At 39.2% G+C, this 14364-nt stretch overlaps 1 protein-coding gene across 1 annotated transcript; it reads right to left on the reverse strand.

Moving 5' to 3' along the window:
- Positions 1 to 1167: 1167 nt before the first annotated feature.
- CRELD2 (cysteine rich with EGF like domains 2) lies at positions 1168 to 14205 on the reverse strand. The gene is made up of 10 exons (XM_064702779.1): positions 13958 to 14205; positions 12862 to 12944; positions 11608 to 11718; positions 9308 to 9399; positions 8089 to 8265; positions 6787 to 6885; positions 5109 to 5186; positions 4257 to 4352; positions 3279 to 3419; positions 1168 to 1740 (listed from the first exon to the last, which is right to left on the reverse strand). Exons 1-10 carry the CDS (start codon positions 14126 to 14128, stop codon positions 1682 to 1684), a joined length of 1107 nt encoding a protein of 368 aa, XP_064558849.1. The 5' UTR covers positions 14129 to 14205; the 3' UTR covers positions 1168 to 1681.
- Between the last annotated feature and the right edge of the window lie 159 nt (positions 14206 to 14364).

Below are 14364 nucleotides of genomic sequence, written 5' to 3' on the forward strand. Positions count from 1 at the left end.
AAATAGGCCCATCTTAGACAATTACAGCTGAGAAAGCACTGAAGATTTCATACTCTGACTGGGAAGTTTAGAAACATCTAGATAAAACAGTTAAAGAAAACTGTTACAGACACTTTAATACCACTAGGTATTTAAACTACCATGCACAAGATCAGCTCAGACAGCTTTTAACCTAAGAATCCAACAGAATCAGATTTTGTACAATATTCACCTAGGTGAATCTATCTATCTATCTCACATACAAATCCTTCATGCACTGTTCACAAACTGAACTGAGACTTAGCTTGAACGAAAGTCTTCAGAAGTATATAGAAGATGTCTGATCTTTACTGCTCAACAGAGTAGGTCAATCCTATTCATAGCCTTTTTATGTCCCCTTACCTCAGAGTTTGTAACCTCTTCATAGTCAAGCCAAGTCAACTGTGCTCTTCTTAGCTGTATTCTACAACCCCTTGTATCCACCACCACAATGTATTCTAAATTTTACTCACTTCCACCAGAGGCTGTTTGCAGATGGTCCTTATTTTAGTTACAACTGTAAATAAAAATAGTCCTACAGCATATATCCATTTTAGCTCTTATACTTGCCTTTAGGCTTAGAGACAACACATAGTAAGTTGTGTCTATGCTATGCTTATAAGCTTTCCCTCTAAAATGGCACAAGAGACAAGACGAAAAATTGATTGCAGTATGCTTGCTCTGCAGCAGACAGGAAGCCATTACACACAGCAGCAGGTTGTACTCAGTCCTGTATTCATCAATCCCAGACAGCACTCACATAGTAACTATGAGACATTGCAGGCATGTGTTAGCCAAACCCACTTTTCATCACCTTCTAAACTAGTTTACATAGTTGATGCAAATATCTGTCAGAAAGACCTGTTTACCTGCCTTTGAAAAGTTAAGTTGACATAATTCTTCCTTTAGAGGAAAGTGTGTGTGAGAGAAGAGATGTTGTTGGGTTGGGGTTTTTATTTCATGTATATTCCAATACAACTGTTTGAATTCAGTGCTGAACTGAAATATGGTTTACAGGGTTCTGGGGTTTTGTTTTTTTGGGGGCTGCTTGGGTTGCTTTTGTGGTTTTGGTGTTTTTTCACTGACTTAAAAGAAAAATAGGCATGACAACACAACAAGGTATTAACATCTTAAAAATTTTAAGGCACATTCCAACAAAATACACTTTTATTGAATGCAATATTAGGCATTCTATTTTGTTTAAGGGAACAGTGCTTCCCTCCCCCCCATAGAGATTCCCTTTGACAATTTCCAAAAGCTGTATTTCAATTACAGAAATATTTCTCATGATTAGAAACAACAAACTTCAGTCTAAATTTTCCTTAAATTATGAAGTGCAACTAAATTCTTCCAGAAGATAACAGTTTTCAGTAGGCACTAGAATGAGAAGCCTGCAAGTTGTTTACAGTTGCTGGGTACAGTGTTATGTTCAGTCAAATTTTATACTAACTCATCTAGAGTGTTGTTTTTGAAGAATTATATAAAAAGTGGGATTTAAGAATAAAGAAATGCAGCTTAAAGAGCAGGTTGTCACCATTTAAAAAAAAAAATCTTAATGGCAACCTGTGTATTTCATACCACTTCCACAGTATGTCAGCTAGCAGAGGCTTAGTCCAATAATTTATAACTTTAGATAGGAATGTCTTTTGGTTCTGAATGCAGATCATAAGTCAACGTGTTCAGTATGTGAAGGCTCAGTTGTTTCACTCTCTACTTCCTCTCCTGTGAAGTTAAATAGCACAGTTAGAATACAAATCTACTATCAATTATACATATATAATTAATTATATATATATAATTCTGATTTTAGAAATTAGGATTTTTTTAAAATAGAAACCCAAATTAACATATTTATCAAGACCAGAGAAGCAATTAAGTCATATATATAATACCTATTTGCACCATTCTCCTAACCTAAGCCTGTATTTATATTTTTTACTATATGAAAACAAAATTTTTCAAATAAATTGGTATTATACTACTAGTGGAAGGAAAAAAAAAATCAGCACCGGCACTTCTATTCTAGGCTTTTGTTTTCAGCTATTCACAGTGAATTTCCTCCTTTCCACACAACCTGTCAGCAGCAGTTTTGGTATTTGAAAAAGTAGGGCAAGTCTTATTCAAAATTGTTTTTATACTACAAACTGCTCAGTTCAAATGTTAAAACAACTTTTAAAAAAGCAGAGCAATTTTATTATATTGAGAAAAGCATTATCTAAACAAAAAAACCTAAGTCTACCTTTTATTTTACTTTCAGTTTAAAAATGTCAGACCACATTAACAAAGGCAGTAACTCATACCCTGCGCATCTGTATTAGAGAAGATTCTAAAGGACTAATAATGGTGAGCACCGAGAGTAAAAGGAATGAACTGAGTGGCCTTGAGCAGCAATACAACATCCATCATTACACCTTTTTAAGTACAAGATGAAAAATCAGCCTTGGGGATGGAAATGGGGGGGGTAAAAAAAACACCCAAAGCAGCTAAGAAGTAGAAAGAAAAGGTATGAAATCAGGAGTCTCTCATCTATTCTCCTACCACTCCTGCAAAATAATCCCATCTTTCTCTTTGGAATTGTAAAAGAGGCCTAGATGGAGTAATGGAACATTTAATGTATGTAGTTCTGTCCATATGGCTCAACACATCCTAGAAAAAATGATAGCTGAATTTTTTTGACAAAGTTATAATTTAAGTGAAGCTGAACAGTTCCCTATGACTGACAGATGAACGTCTTCCCCATTTTCATCTTAACACCAGCTCTGGCACTTACATGATCACAAAATAAACAAATTCAGCATTTTTATCCAGCTAAAAGAATTTGTAATTCTTTTTTCAATTTGTAATTTTCAGAGATTTCAATGAATTGAAGATTGCATGCAATCAGATAAACCCTTAAGTCATTATAATTAATGATAAAGGAAAGAAGGGGGGAGGACATGCTCATTTTTATGACATCAGAAATTTGCCAGCTCATTTTATGTAACAAAGCCAAACTCTTAAGTGACTTAAAAACACAACCTTGACTTAAGCAAAAATACAGCAATACAAGAACAGAATGTTTAAAAACCTAAACTATCTTTAGGCAAAAAAACACACATCAGAGTGTGGCCTGCACTATAAACTATTGATACAGACCACAGCTGTGTGAAGATGAGAAATAATATAGAGGGATTTACAAGTAACTAGACCCTTAGACTTACATAAAACTCCAAGTTGTTGATACAGCATATTTTTTAAGTTGCCCCTGAAAAGCTACTTACCTGATTTTACAGTTTGAACACATGTTCCATCCTTATCTTCAAACCCTTCTGAACATACACACTTGTAACTACCTGACGTATTAACACAGTCTTGATTCTCTTCTGTGCAGACCTTTTCAGGAAGGCTACATTCATCTATATCTAGAGACAGCACAGGGAAAGAGAGTCCACTGCTGTTATTTTGTTATAAACCTTATTGGTGCTCAGTCATATAAACCAAACTCCATTCAAATGTGAAAAACACTGAGGAGCAGAATGCTGCTGCAACAAATGTAACATCTGTTAAAATAATCTAATTGTTCATGATTTGGACTGTTTCAAAGTTATTCAGATAACACCCAGTACTGCTGTTTTATAATGTTTTGCAAGTCCCTGTACAGAGAAACGTATTAAGTAGTTATATTTGTCACAATTAGGCAATTCGTCTGAACCTACTGAACATTTCCCCCACAGTCATTTTCTATTTATGCCATCAAAGTATAGCTAAAGGGAACAGAGCTTGTAAATACTACATCATCACAGTTAATAGCTACTTCAGATTATGCATATGTCTTGTTCTTTTCCACAGAGGAAGTCTAATTTCACATTTTAATTCACTAAGAATGAATATAATTTGAACTTGGACATTGATGGATTATCACAATGCCTGCCTTTCTGCTACAAAATGAATAGAAACACAGATCTGATGAAATGCTAAGTAGCTGACAAAGACTCATGTAGCTGTTTCCTGAAGCTACCATAAAATACCTTGCTCCTTTGTACCAGTGATTCACTTTAAGTCTTGTCAAGCATATCAGCTCAGTAATATAAAGTAATTTATTGAGAATGTCTTTGCAGCTAATATCAGAACGACTGGGCTCACTTTGACAGGCATGAAAGCTGAAGCACACAAATGTGAATGCACCCATGAGCTCCTCAGCATGGTTAACCACGAGTGAGCTAACCAGTATTCTACCAGGTACTGCCAAATCCACCAACCTGTACACTTCTCATCTTCCTTCGCGTATCCAGACGCGCAGGTCTTACATTTTTCAGAACCTTCTCCTGTGCAACCTACACAGCTGGCATCACATGCTAAAGATAAAATATTTTATGCATTAAAAAAATTGTCTATCTGGGGTTTAAAATACCACCCTAAAGTCAGACAGCTTACCCACACAAGGAATCATAGAATGGCGTGGGCTGGAAGTTGACCTTAAAGATCATCTAGTTCCAACCCCCCTGCCACAGGTTGGACACCTTTCACTACACCAGGTAGACCAGGGCTCCATCCAACTGGTCTTTGAACACATTCAGGGACAGGGCATTCATAACTTCTCAGGTTCAGTGTCTGAACACCCTCATGGTAAAGATATTCTTCCTAATATATAATCTAATCTATTTCAGCTTGAATCCATTCCCCCTTGTCTTGTCCACTACATGCCCTTGTAAAGAGTCCTTCTCCACCTTTGTTGTAGAACTCTTTAGGTACTGAAAGGCTCTGGAACCTCCTCTTGATCAGAATGGACAATGCCAGGTCTCTCAGCCTGTCCTCATTGGGAAGGTGACCCTCTTAATCAAGATTTTCACAGCTGTCCTCTGCACCCACGCAGGCAAGTCCATGCCTGCCTTATGCTGGAGGCCCCAGAGCCGGAGTGTCTCACAAAAGCCAAGTAGAAATAACCAGAAATCTCTTTATTTGCTCATACAATCGGTCTAAAGCCTCATCCCATGCCCAGTGAGGATCAGACCACACTGTACCAAATACCTATCAGGCACTTTTTAAGCATTACCTCTAGCATTAGTTTAAGATTCTAGACAGCACAATACAACAAAAGATTGAAAAGAAACCTTTGCATGAGAAAGATCCATCTGTGTTCAAACAATATTGGTGATCTTTGCAAGGAGAAGCAGCACATTCATCTAAATCTGAAAGATAAAATGACAAGTTACCTAAAATAGTAGTTATGATTAAATAGACAGATGAATACTTGAATGCTATAAACTGACTGCACTGAGAATAGCTGTTGCAATGAGTTTGGGGTCAGGTGCAACATGGGAGACACAGAACTAGCACGGTAACAGACACAGTTTTGTTCAGCTTAAACCTGTATTAGAAAATCAAAACTGATCCTCATATATTTGTGATGACAATAAGAGATGTATCCGAAATTCAAAAGGTCAAATTAAATAAACTTCCAAGATACCTGCAATCCTTGCCATTTTCAAGTCATGCATTTATGCAGATATCATAAGAAACAAGCAGACACACTATTGTTCTGGAACACTATTTTCTCCTGTACTCCTCCACTACCAAGTTACAGAGCTTTTTATATGACTAAAAACGTGTACTATTGCACATACATGTACCTCTTAGTATTCTACAGAAAGCAAACTGGAACAAACCAAGTTATGATTAGGACTAATCAAGCTGAAAACCAATTCTACTGCAGAGTTAAAACATGCAAGCCTTATGATTTTGAGGAAAGGGTACAACAGTATTTCATTAAAAAATTCAAACAAAGAAAGGCTATTTCAGTCCCTCTCCTCCTGTCATTGCTGTCACTCTCTTCCTGCTGCTGCACCCATCATTCCTACTGATTACTCAATTGATTAATAGTTCATTAGTGGCAATAATTATCTGTAAAAACCTCAGCTGTACAGAAGACAGTACCAGAGCATCTTAAAACTGCCCTGGGAGTGCTCAGTAGTTGCCTAGGCAGGTATTGCAAGAGCTGTAATTTAAAACCAGCTCTCACTGGAACTCTGAAAAGGAAGCACTGTTCACATAATTTCTAAGACCCTGTTTCCGGGCATTATGTTAGAGGTCTTTAAAGGGTCAAATTCAAAAACTTAAACAGAATGTGTTACTCGCCCCTAGTGCATTCCTGCATTGGGAGTATTTTTAGTGTTTGAATTTTTCCTGAAGTATTTCACATTTATCTCATCATAACCCAACTTAACTGCTAAGACAGAAATAGGTAAGAAATTAACAGAACCACTGATCTTGATGTCTCCCAGTATTTCTGTCCAACAACAGGAAAAGTCAGCATGCATGGATTTTAGTGAAATGTTTGAACTCTATTAGGGTTGAGCATTTATGACAGTTATGTGAAGGTAAATGTGCAATTAGTACAAAAAATGTAGTTAAGTCTATACAAATCTTCTACTAATTGACAAAATAGCTTAAGTCAGAAGCAGGATATTGTTTAGCATACAAATAAACACCAAGAAAACTCAGGTCTAAAAAGAAACACCCCACTTGCTGCTCTATGAATCCCATTAAACTAAAAAGCCATACAGAACAGTATGATAAAGGTAACTATCATCACCAGGCAATCAGTGGTGAGAAAATACTGCTTTCCTGCAATATGAAATAAGTGAGGAAGCGAGAGACTAATAAAACTGTAGAAATCTAAACTGACAGATCATTTCCATAAAATACAATAAAACTTGGAAGTGATGCCATCTAATCTTACTAGCCAGTGTTACTGCAAAACCTGTTTAAAGCCTGCTAAGCATTACTCACCCACACAAGCTCCATCTTCATTTTTAATCCAGCCCTCTTTACAATCTTGGCAGTCCTTGTTACTCGAACCAGTACAAGTCTTACAGGCAGCATGGCAGGCTGAGAGGAGAAAACTTCAACCTGAGTTTTGTTGAGAGATCCCAAAACAAGTTTGGGCACACAAACTCTCACAGAAAACTTTATTTAGGATTCAGTGGAAGCCATCATTTTTTAGGAGCTTGAAACTCCCATTCACAGACAGTAACTCCATAAGATCAAGATTTAATTTAGAAACATGCAGCTATCCCACCAAAACAACTGCAAAATCCCAAAATACCACCGGAAACCAAACCTAGCAATTACAGTTATTTGCACCACTGAAAACACTGCCATGAAATTCTAGTGACTAGAAGTGGCAGGTCCAATTTCTAAAATATTTGGAAAGAGGAGATCAGGAAGGCAAACTTAGCTCAGCCCCTCAAGGCTGGGACATGAGTTTAAACATCAAACTCTCAACTTCTCCACCTAATGAATCCTCACACAACTTACATTTGCAACTAGCTATGACAGCAATGTGTGAAGTGATTTAATTCTGAAGAATTCAGATGGAACTATACTAGAAATCCAGCTGCATATTGTATACATATATATAAAATATACATAAATAACACACCCTATGTAACATTTGTATGTTATATATTGTCATCTAAAACAAATCATAAAGAATTACTACACAACCAGATTTAAAAAAAACCAAACAACAATATAGACTACTTAAAAACAATCTTATTAGACCCCAGGGTCAGGATATAGCTGTTGCAGAATCTAATCAAGGGTCTAAGAAGAACTGAAAATTTGACCAACTCAAAATTTTATTCCTATGACCTGACTTTGTTTCAAAACTAAACTTAGGCATATCTAACTGCAATCTAAGTAGTCTGCAGTACAGATTAACTGTTTCCATTTATTCCATTTAAGCTTATCTGAGACATGAGGAAAACCTAGCTTTTAAAGCACTCCAGTATGTACTCATTTCAGCTCAAGATTTCAGCAGTACTTTGGAAACAGAGAAGCAGAGATATTTATGAATTCTTCTTAAAGCAGAAAAAACCAATTTAAAAACCAAAGGCAGTGTGGAAAGATGACTTAGCAGAATCTTAGAATTCCACTAAAGTGACTGTCAAAGCAAAAAAGTCTTTTATGCTTAAAGCTGGCCAAATTGTGTTTTGTTTCTACATTTGTTAGTTTCAAATGTTTCTAGTTTTGCTTGCAAAAACTGAAGCAGTAACACAAAGATATAAGCACGTGTTAAGACTTTGTTACCTGTACAAACAGAATGTGTCTCGTTTCTCAAGGAACTGAAGTAACCACTAGAACAGTCCAAACAAAACTGTCCTGTGTACTCCTTCTTACAGCTGCATGAGCCATCCCCGCCTCGGGTACCATCCCCATCACAGTGGCCATTTCCATGGCAAGGTCTTTCTGATCCGCCACGACAAGCTAAAAAACAATCAAAGGTATTTTTAAATCAGATGTTTAAGGAAATAACTTTCTACTTTGAGACACAAGCACCCAAAGTCCCTCCTTCTTCACAGAAAATAAAATAAGAATTAATTTTAAATTGTTACACTAAAGTAAGATATAATTTCCAAGAGTCTTTTTCACCCTTGAGAATAACTAAAAGTTTTGCAGTAAGGCAATGCTTAATAATATATTCAAGCATAAGGGAAACTCATAGCAATCTCCAGGAAAGTTCAGTTATCAATTTGATTTTGGATAAAGACCATGGCTCAAAATTTTATTTATTTTCCGAGCTTCCTGGATAAAATTGGTATCTTTATTTTTTCTGTATGAGAAAAATATGAGAAGGCTCACATTACATTTGTAAAAATCTACCAGCTATCATTTAGATCAATATAGGGAATGGGGACTTAATTTTTACAAATATACTAAGTGGCCAAAATCAATCTCTTAATAAGGTGTGAAGTTTTAGAGATTTATAAATTTTAACAGCTTCAGAGGCCAAGATATCTCTCATCACTTTTGCAAAGACCTTACTTTCATCTCCCACCAACTTTTACCCAATTTTTCTCATTGCCTTTTTAACTGATCCTCAGCTGCAAGTTCACTTCAACCCCAGCAGCATTTGGGTTGTTTTACTCTGAAACTGGTCAAGGATTCTTGTATACACAGATTCTGCAAGGCCACCTTAACAACAGACTTCATACAGAGAGCCTTTAAGGATGGGTCAGGTGTGGATATTAGCATCAGATTGATTGTTTCTGCACATCTTGGTACCCCTGACAGCTCAGTACATTACTACATGCCCAGAAGACTTTTATTCAGGCAGGATATTCCCAAGGCAGCCAATCAACCATGAGGCAGCAAGCAGGTACATACTACACAGCAGCCTGTGTCTCATGCAAAGTATCATACATCATGTGTTTGTCTGTGACAGTAAGGACTGAAACAAACAGGTAAAAAAAACTGTACAACAGATACAAACTGTATCTGCTACTGAACTTTTCAGAAGAAAAATTACCGAGACAATCGGGTCCATAAGTTCCAGCAGGGCAGCAAACTTCTATTGTTTCAATGCAAAACCACTTAAACAAATCTGGGTACTTCTTCTTTCTGCATATGAAAGATATTCATTTACAAACAAAAAGAACAAAGATTCTTTAAAAGCCAGCTCACACAGCTGACCCAGCACAACACAGGAGAGAAACCTATTGCACATGACAGATTAGAAATCTAATCCTTCTGAAGATTTCAGGAATCAATTTCTAGAAGTCCTCCAATTTGAAAATGTCCCTTTTAAAATACAATACTATTATCAAGCTCTACTCAAATTTTATAAATTATATTTAGGAAAAAAGTTAAATAAGAGCAACAAATAAAATCAATTCTTCTTCATACATACACACACATCTTTTTTTAAACACCTTACTTTTAGGGAAGGTTTAGATACAGTTTAGACAGTCTTAATTAAGTCTTTCTCTTATAAATACTTGCTGCATTTTTATCTCAAGTATACAGAAGACTACTTGGCTACTTGATGACTGGGTTAAAATTTCTCCTGTTTTTAGCACTGATCGAGTACTATTTTAGAAGACATTTTTAAAATTAAGAAGTTAGTTATGTGCTACTTGAACACCAGAATACAGCCCCAATTAATTGAGTCCAGCTCCCTGCTCCTCACAGGACTTCCTACACTAAAGTGTGTGAGCAAGAGTCCTCCAGATGATTCCTGAACTCTGACAGGCTTGATGCTGTGGGGAACCTGTTCCAGTGATCGATCACCCTTTATGGAACAACTTGTAAAAATGCCTAAGGTATTCATGGGCAAAGAAACTGTCTTTGGAAACTATCACAGAAACTGAATGACATTTGGATACTGCAGGTTAAAGAAAGGAAGGCAAACAATCAATTGCATGCACTCAAATGGTCTATTAAATACAGACACTTTCCAAACCCAATGTATTTTATTAATTGCTTTTATTATTTTAGGAAGTTTACTATGCCAAATTTTCTAGGTAAGTTCTGCAAATTTTCGCCCAATTAAAGACTCTGGGTTGCATAGTTTACCTTTGTGGAAGGCATGTCCTATGAGGAGCACCTAAGGACTCTGTGCTTGTCTAGGAGGAGGAGGAGGGGGTGGCCTCATTGCCCTCTGCAGCTTCCTGAGGAGGGAAAGGGGAGAAGGAGGTGCCGATCTCTGCTGTGTTTGATGACAGGACACAGGGGAAGGTTCACAGCTGCACCAGGAGAGGTTCAGACTGGACATCAGGAAACATTTCTTTACCAAGAGGGCGATCAAACACTGGGACAGGTTTCCTAGAGAGGTGGTGGAGGCCCCAAGCCTATCAGTGCTTTAGGAGTGGTTACACAATGCCCTTAACAAGAGGCTTTAACTTTTTATCAGCCCTGAAGCAGTCAGGCAGTGGGACTAAGCGATCATTTTAGCTTCCTTCCAACTGAAATATTCTATTTCCTGCTCTGCTATTCTACTCTATTCCCTTCACTTCAGGTTAACACATATACAATCCTGTATAGTTAGGTAAAAGGATAAAGCAGTCATTTAGAAGAAAGCAGAGTATCAAAAAGCCTTATCCAGTTATGACACATTATAAAGCAGTTTACCCTGTTGAATTCTAGCTAATTAGGAGTGCTGACAGTTTAAATTAGTGAAAAATACTTAGAAGAAATATGATTTTAAACTAAAAACCCCAAACATTAAGAAATCTAAATGTTACACTGCCATTCATGCACTAATTATATTTAAGACTGGTATACAAAAAGCTTAGCTATAACACAAATTCCAGTCTAGCTTAAATTGCAGGTAAAAAAGTCAGCTGCCACTCCACCATCTGCAAGAGATTCAACTTCTACCCTGATTAGCACCAACTATTCTTTTGATTGCCAGAAGAACAAAATTGTAGTTTCAGGGAAAAAAAGGCAAGCAAACAAAAAACCCACAAGAACCAAAAAGCCCTTTGCAGTTTTGTGACAAAGGAAAACATAAGGAACTAAACTTCAAAATTTTCCAATGTTAGTTTGCCTTGACATCCTTCTGTCTACTACTAAGTGGACAGTGTATATGAAACAAGTGTAGATGCTTTGGTGCAGCACTGCTGGAACTGAAAATCCAAAAGAACACAGGCCAGCAGCACATGACACTAAAAGTTAGCCTGAAACCAGCTGTACCCAATGACAACTCTTGAAAGACAATGAATAAATTACCCATACTGCTATTGTTCAGGCACAAGATTTAACATTATTAGGTCATCCTCTTAGACAATTTATTCACACAAAGATCTCCACCAAGGAAATGATACTTACAATTTGAACCACCATTTCTCTATCAGCTCTTCATGTTCTTCTACCATGTTGTTACATTCAAAGTTACTACTGTCACACAGATTCTCTATGATCTCCATAAGACGAATTTCACTACAAGCAGAGAAGGAAAACTGTAAATTTAATTTAAATGTTCAATACAACTCAAGACCTGACAGAGCCGCCAGACTTCAGTGAGAATATTTCATCAGTTTATGGGGTGGCCTGAATTAATTTCAAAACATCAGAGTAAAGAACTAATAAACATTACTTCAGTCAAAAAAGAAAGCCAAACCGAGAATAACAACCACAAGAATGTTGTGACTTGCTTGCATTTACTACATTTCTAGATTGTAGATTTGATATATTTTCAGCTTCCCAGAAAATTGGAGTGCACTACTTCAATGTTCAGCAATAAATTTAATGTATTTTTATTTGACACAAGCCTGTGAATCTCACAGCAACATCTCAGTGCTCCAACTAAGATAAAAAAATGAATTTGAAATGCAGGAGAAAGGTATCAGGTTACTTTTTTCCATGGTTAACCAGCTATATGTACACTAATCTGCCTTCTCTTTGGCACTGAAACAGTGACAACTCTAGGTTGAAGATACTGCCTTCAATTCTAAATCAAGTATTTCAGTACTCTGTACCTTTTATGATTAGCAATAAAATATTGACCATTACTAGATTCATTATTTTATGACTTGAATAGGTAAATAGAAAAAACCCTACTATAACTAATAACATATGGAGGGATAGAAGGTAAGAAAATGAAGATAGTGCAGAAGGCAGTCTCACACCTGAGGAGTTGCAGCTGTGCCAATCACCAAAGATTAGGAACAGGCCTGCCCTTAATAGGCCACAGCTGTGTCCAATAAGGATGAGTGCTACAAAAGAGTGGCTTAGCTGGGTGAGAAAGGAGTTGGAGTTTGTTGGCTGTGCTGTGAGGAGCTGACCATGAGAAATCACTGAGAAGGTACGGGAGCTTTGCAATAAGATGATAACAATAACAGAATTAACTTTTGTACTTTTCAGAAACAGGATGAATAGAGGAAATAATAAGGCATTGAGTCTTTATTATAACCTTTAGATTACAATGCTATGTAACACTATAATCATTAAGAATTTAAGGTTTGGACAAGAGAAACCTTAGCTGCCAAGTTCAATACTTAGTTCCAAACAAACACTGCTATAGTGAAGTTACACACAGTGAACAGAAAAAGCAGCTGAATGAGAAGCACTGAGACAGCTCACCTGGACTCGTACTTTGACAGCGTCTTTTCTTCCCAAGCAGTGTTTCCACCACCAAAGTTTTTTTTAGCCGTATCTGCTAAACCCTATAAATAAAAGGTACCAGGAATTACATAGGATTTGTTTCTAACCAAAAATAAGGGCAATAATAAATGCTTATATTGAAATTATGGAAAGTGCCATGCATAAACTACAGTAGAGCTCTCAAGCTGCAGCTCAAATTCCTGAGCGAAAGCAACAGCTAATAGCAAGACGAAAAGTGAGAAAGTGTATGTTATAAGACAACATGATTAAATTTTCCTAATGTATAAATAAAGCCATGTTACAGTCTTGATTTACAAAAAAAAGCCCCACACATGTGAAACTTTACACCCTTCTTCCTCAAGTTCTCAGGAAATTTATTATTTGTTATCATTTGAACAGAACCTCTACTTCATTCAGTTTCGCTAACAGCCCGGTCTGCACCAAGTTGTAAGTTACGCACACAACCGTACAAGAGGGCGATCAGCACAGCTGTCCCCAGTCACAGCCGATGCCACCAGAGGACACCTGGCAGCACAGCCCACGGTTCAAGCGCCCTGGCGAGCCTGCAGCAGCCGACACGCGTGTGGAGAGCACAAAGCACCGCACACCAGGCGCAGCAGCCCTCGCTGCCGGCACACAATTTACTGTGCCACACGTAAGGCTGCTGCAAGTGGCAACAAATAGTGAATGTTTGGGAACGAAGCTTTCCACCAGCACTTCCTATGGAGCTGGGCACGCTGCAGCGGAGCCAGCCTTTTGACACAAAAACACCTCTGGCGGTAGAGATGAAGGAGCTCTGCCACCCATCCGCCTGAGCACCGCGATCGCTGCTGGAGCGGGACCCGCCGCTGCCCCATCACCGTCCCGGGCGCCGCCCCGAACGCGGCTCCGGCGGAGGCGCTCCCGTAACGCGGCCTCTGGGCACGGAGCCGGCCGGCGCTGCCCGGCTATAGGGCCAGCAATGCCCCTCGGCGCCGCAGGCACGGAACCACCTACGCCGCTGCTCCACCCCGCCGGGAGCCCCCGTGAACCCCAGACCCACCGCGGGGCTGTCTGCCCGCACCCCGCGGCCCACCTGGTTGAACCTGTCCACGATGCCCCGGCAGGTGGAGCACGCCAAGCGCCGCCGCTCGCCGGCGCCGCTCACAGGCAGCGACAGCAACACGGCGGCACAGAGCAGCACGGCCAAGGCCCCGCGGGTCGGTCGTGGCGTGGGACCCGGTGGCGGAGTGGGGCCGGGCCCCATGGCGAGGCCGCGGGACCCCTGGACGCGGAGCGGGGCCGCCCCAGCCGAGCCCCCTCAGCAGCGGCGGCCGCGCTGGCCCCGCCCCGGCCCCGCCGGCCCGCGAGCTCCATTCAGATTTCCGCGTCAGCCCCACGCGCGCACCGGCCGCGGGCGCTCATTGGTCGAGGCGGCGGAGCGAAAGGACGTGGTCCAATCAGCGCCCGCCACGCTCCGGACCAATGGGAGCCCCCCGCGTG

The sequence above is a fragment of the Zonotrichia leucophrys genome, chromosome 1A (assembly GCF_028769735.1).
Source record: "Zonotrichia leucophrys gambelii isolate GWCS_2022_RI chromosome 1A, RI_Zleu_2.0, whole genome shotgun sequence".
Classification (NCBI taxonomy): domain Eukaryota; kingdom Metazoa; phylum Chordata; class Aves; order Passeriformes; family Passerellidae; genus Zonotrichia; species Zonotrichia leucophrys.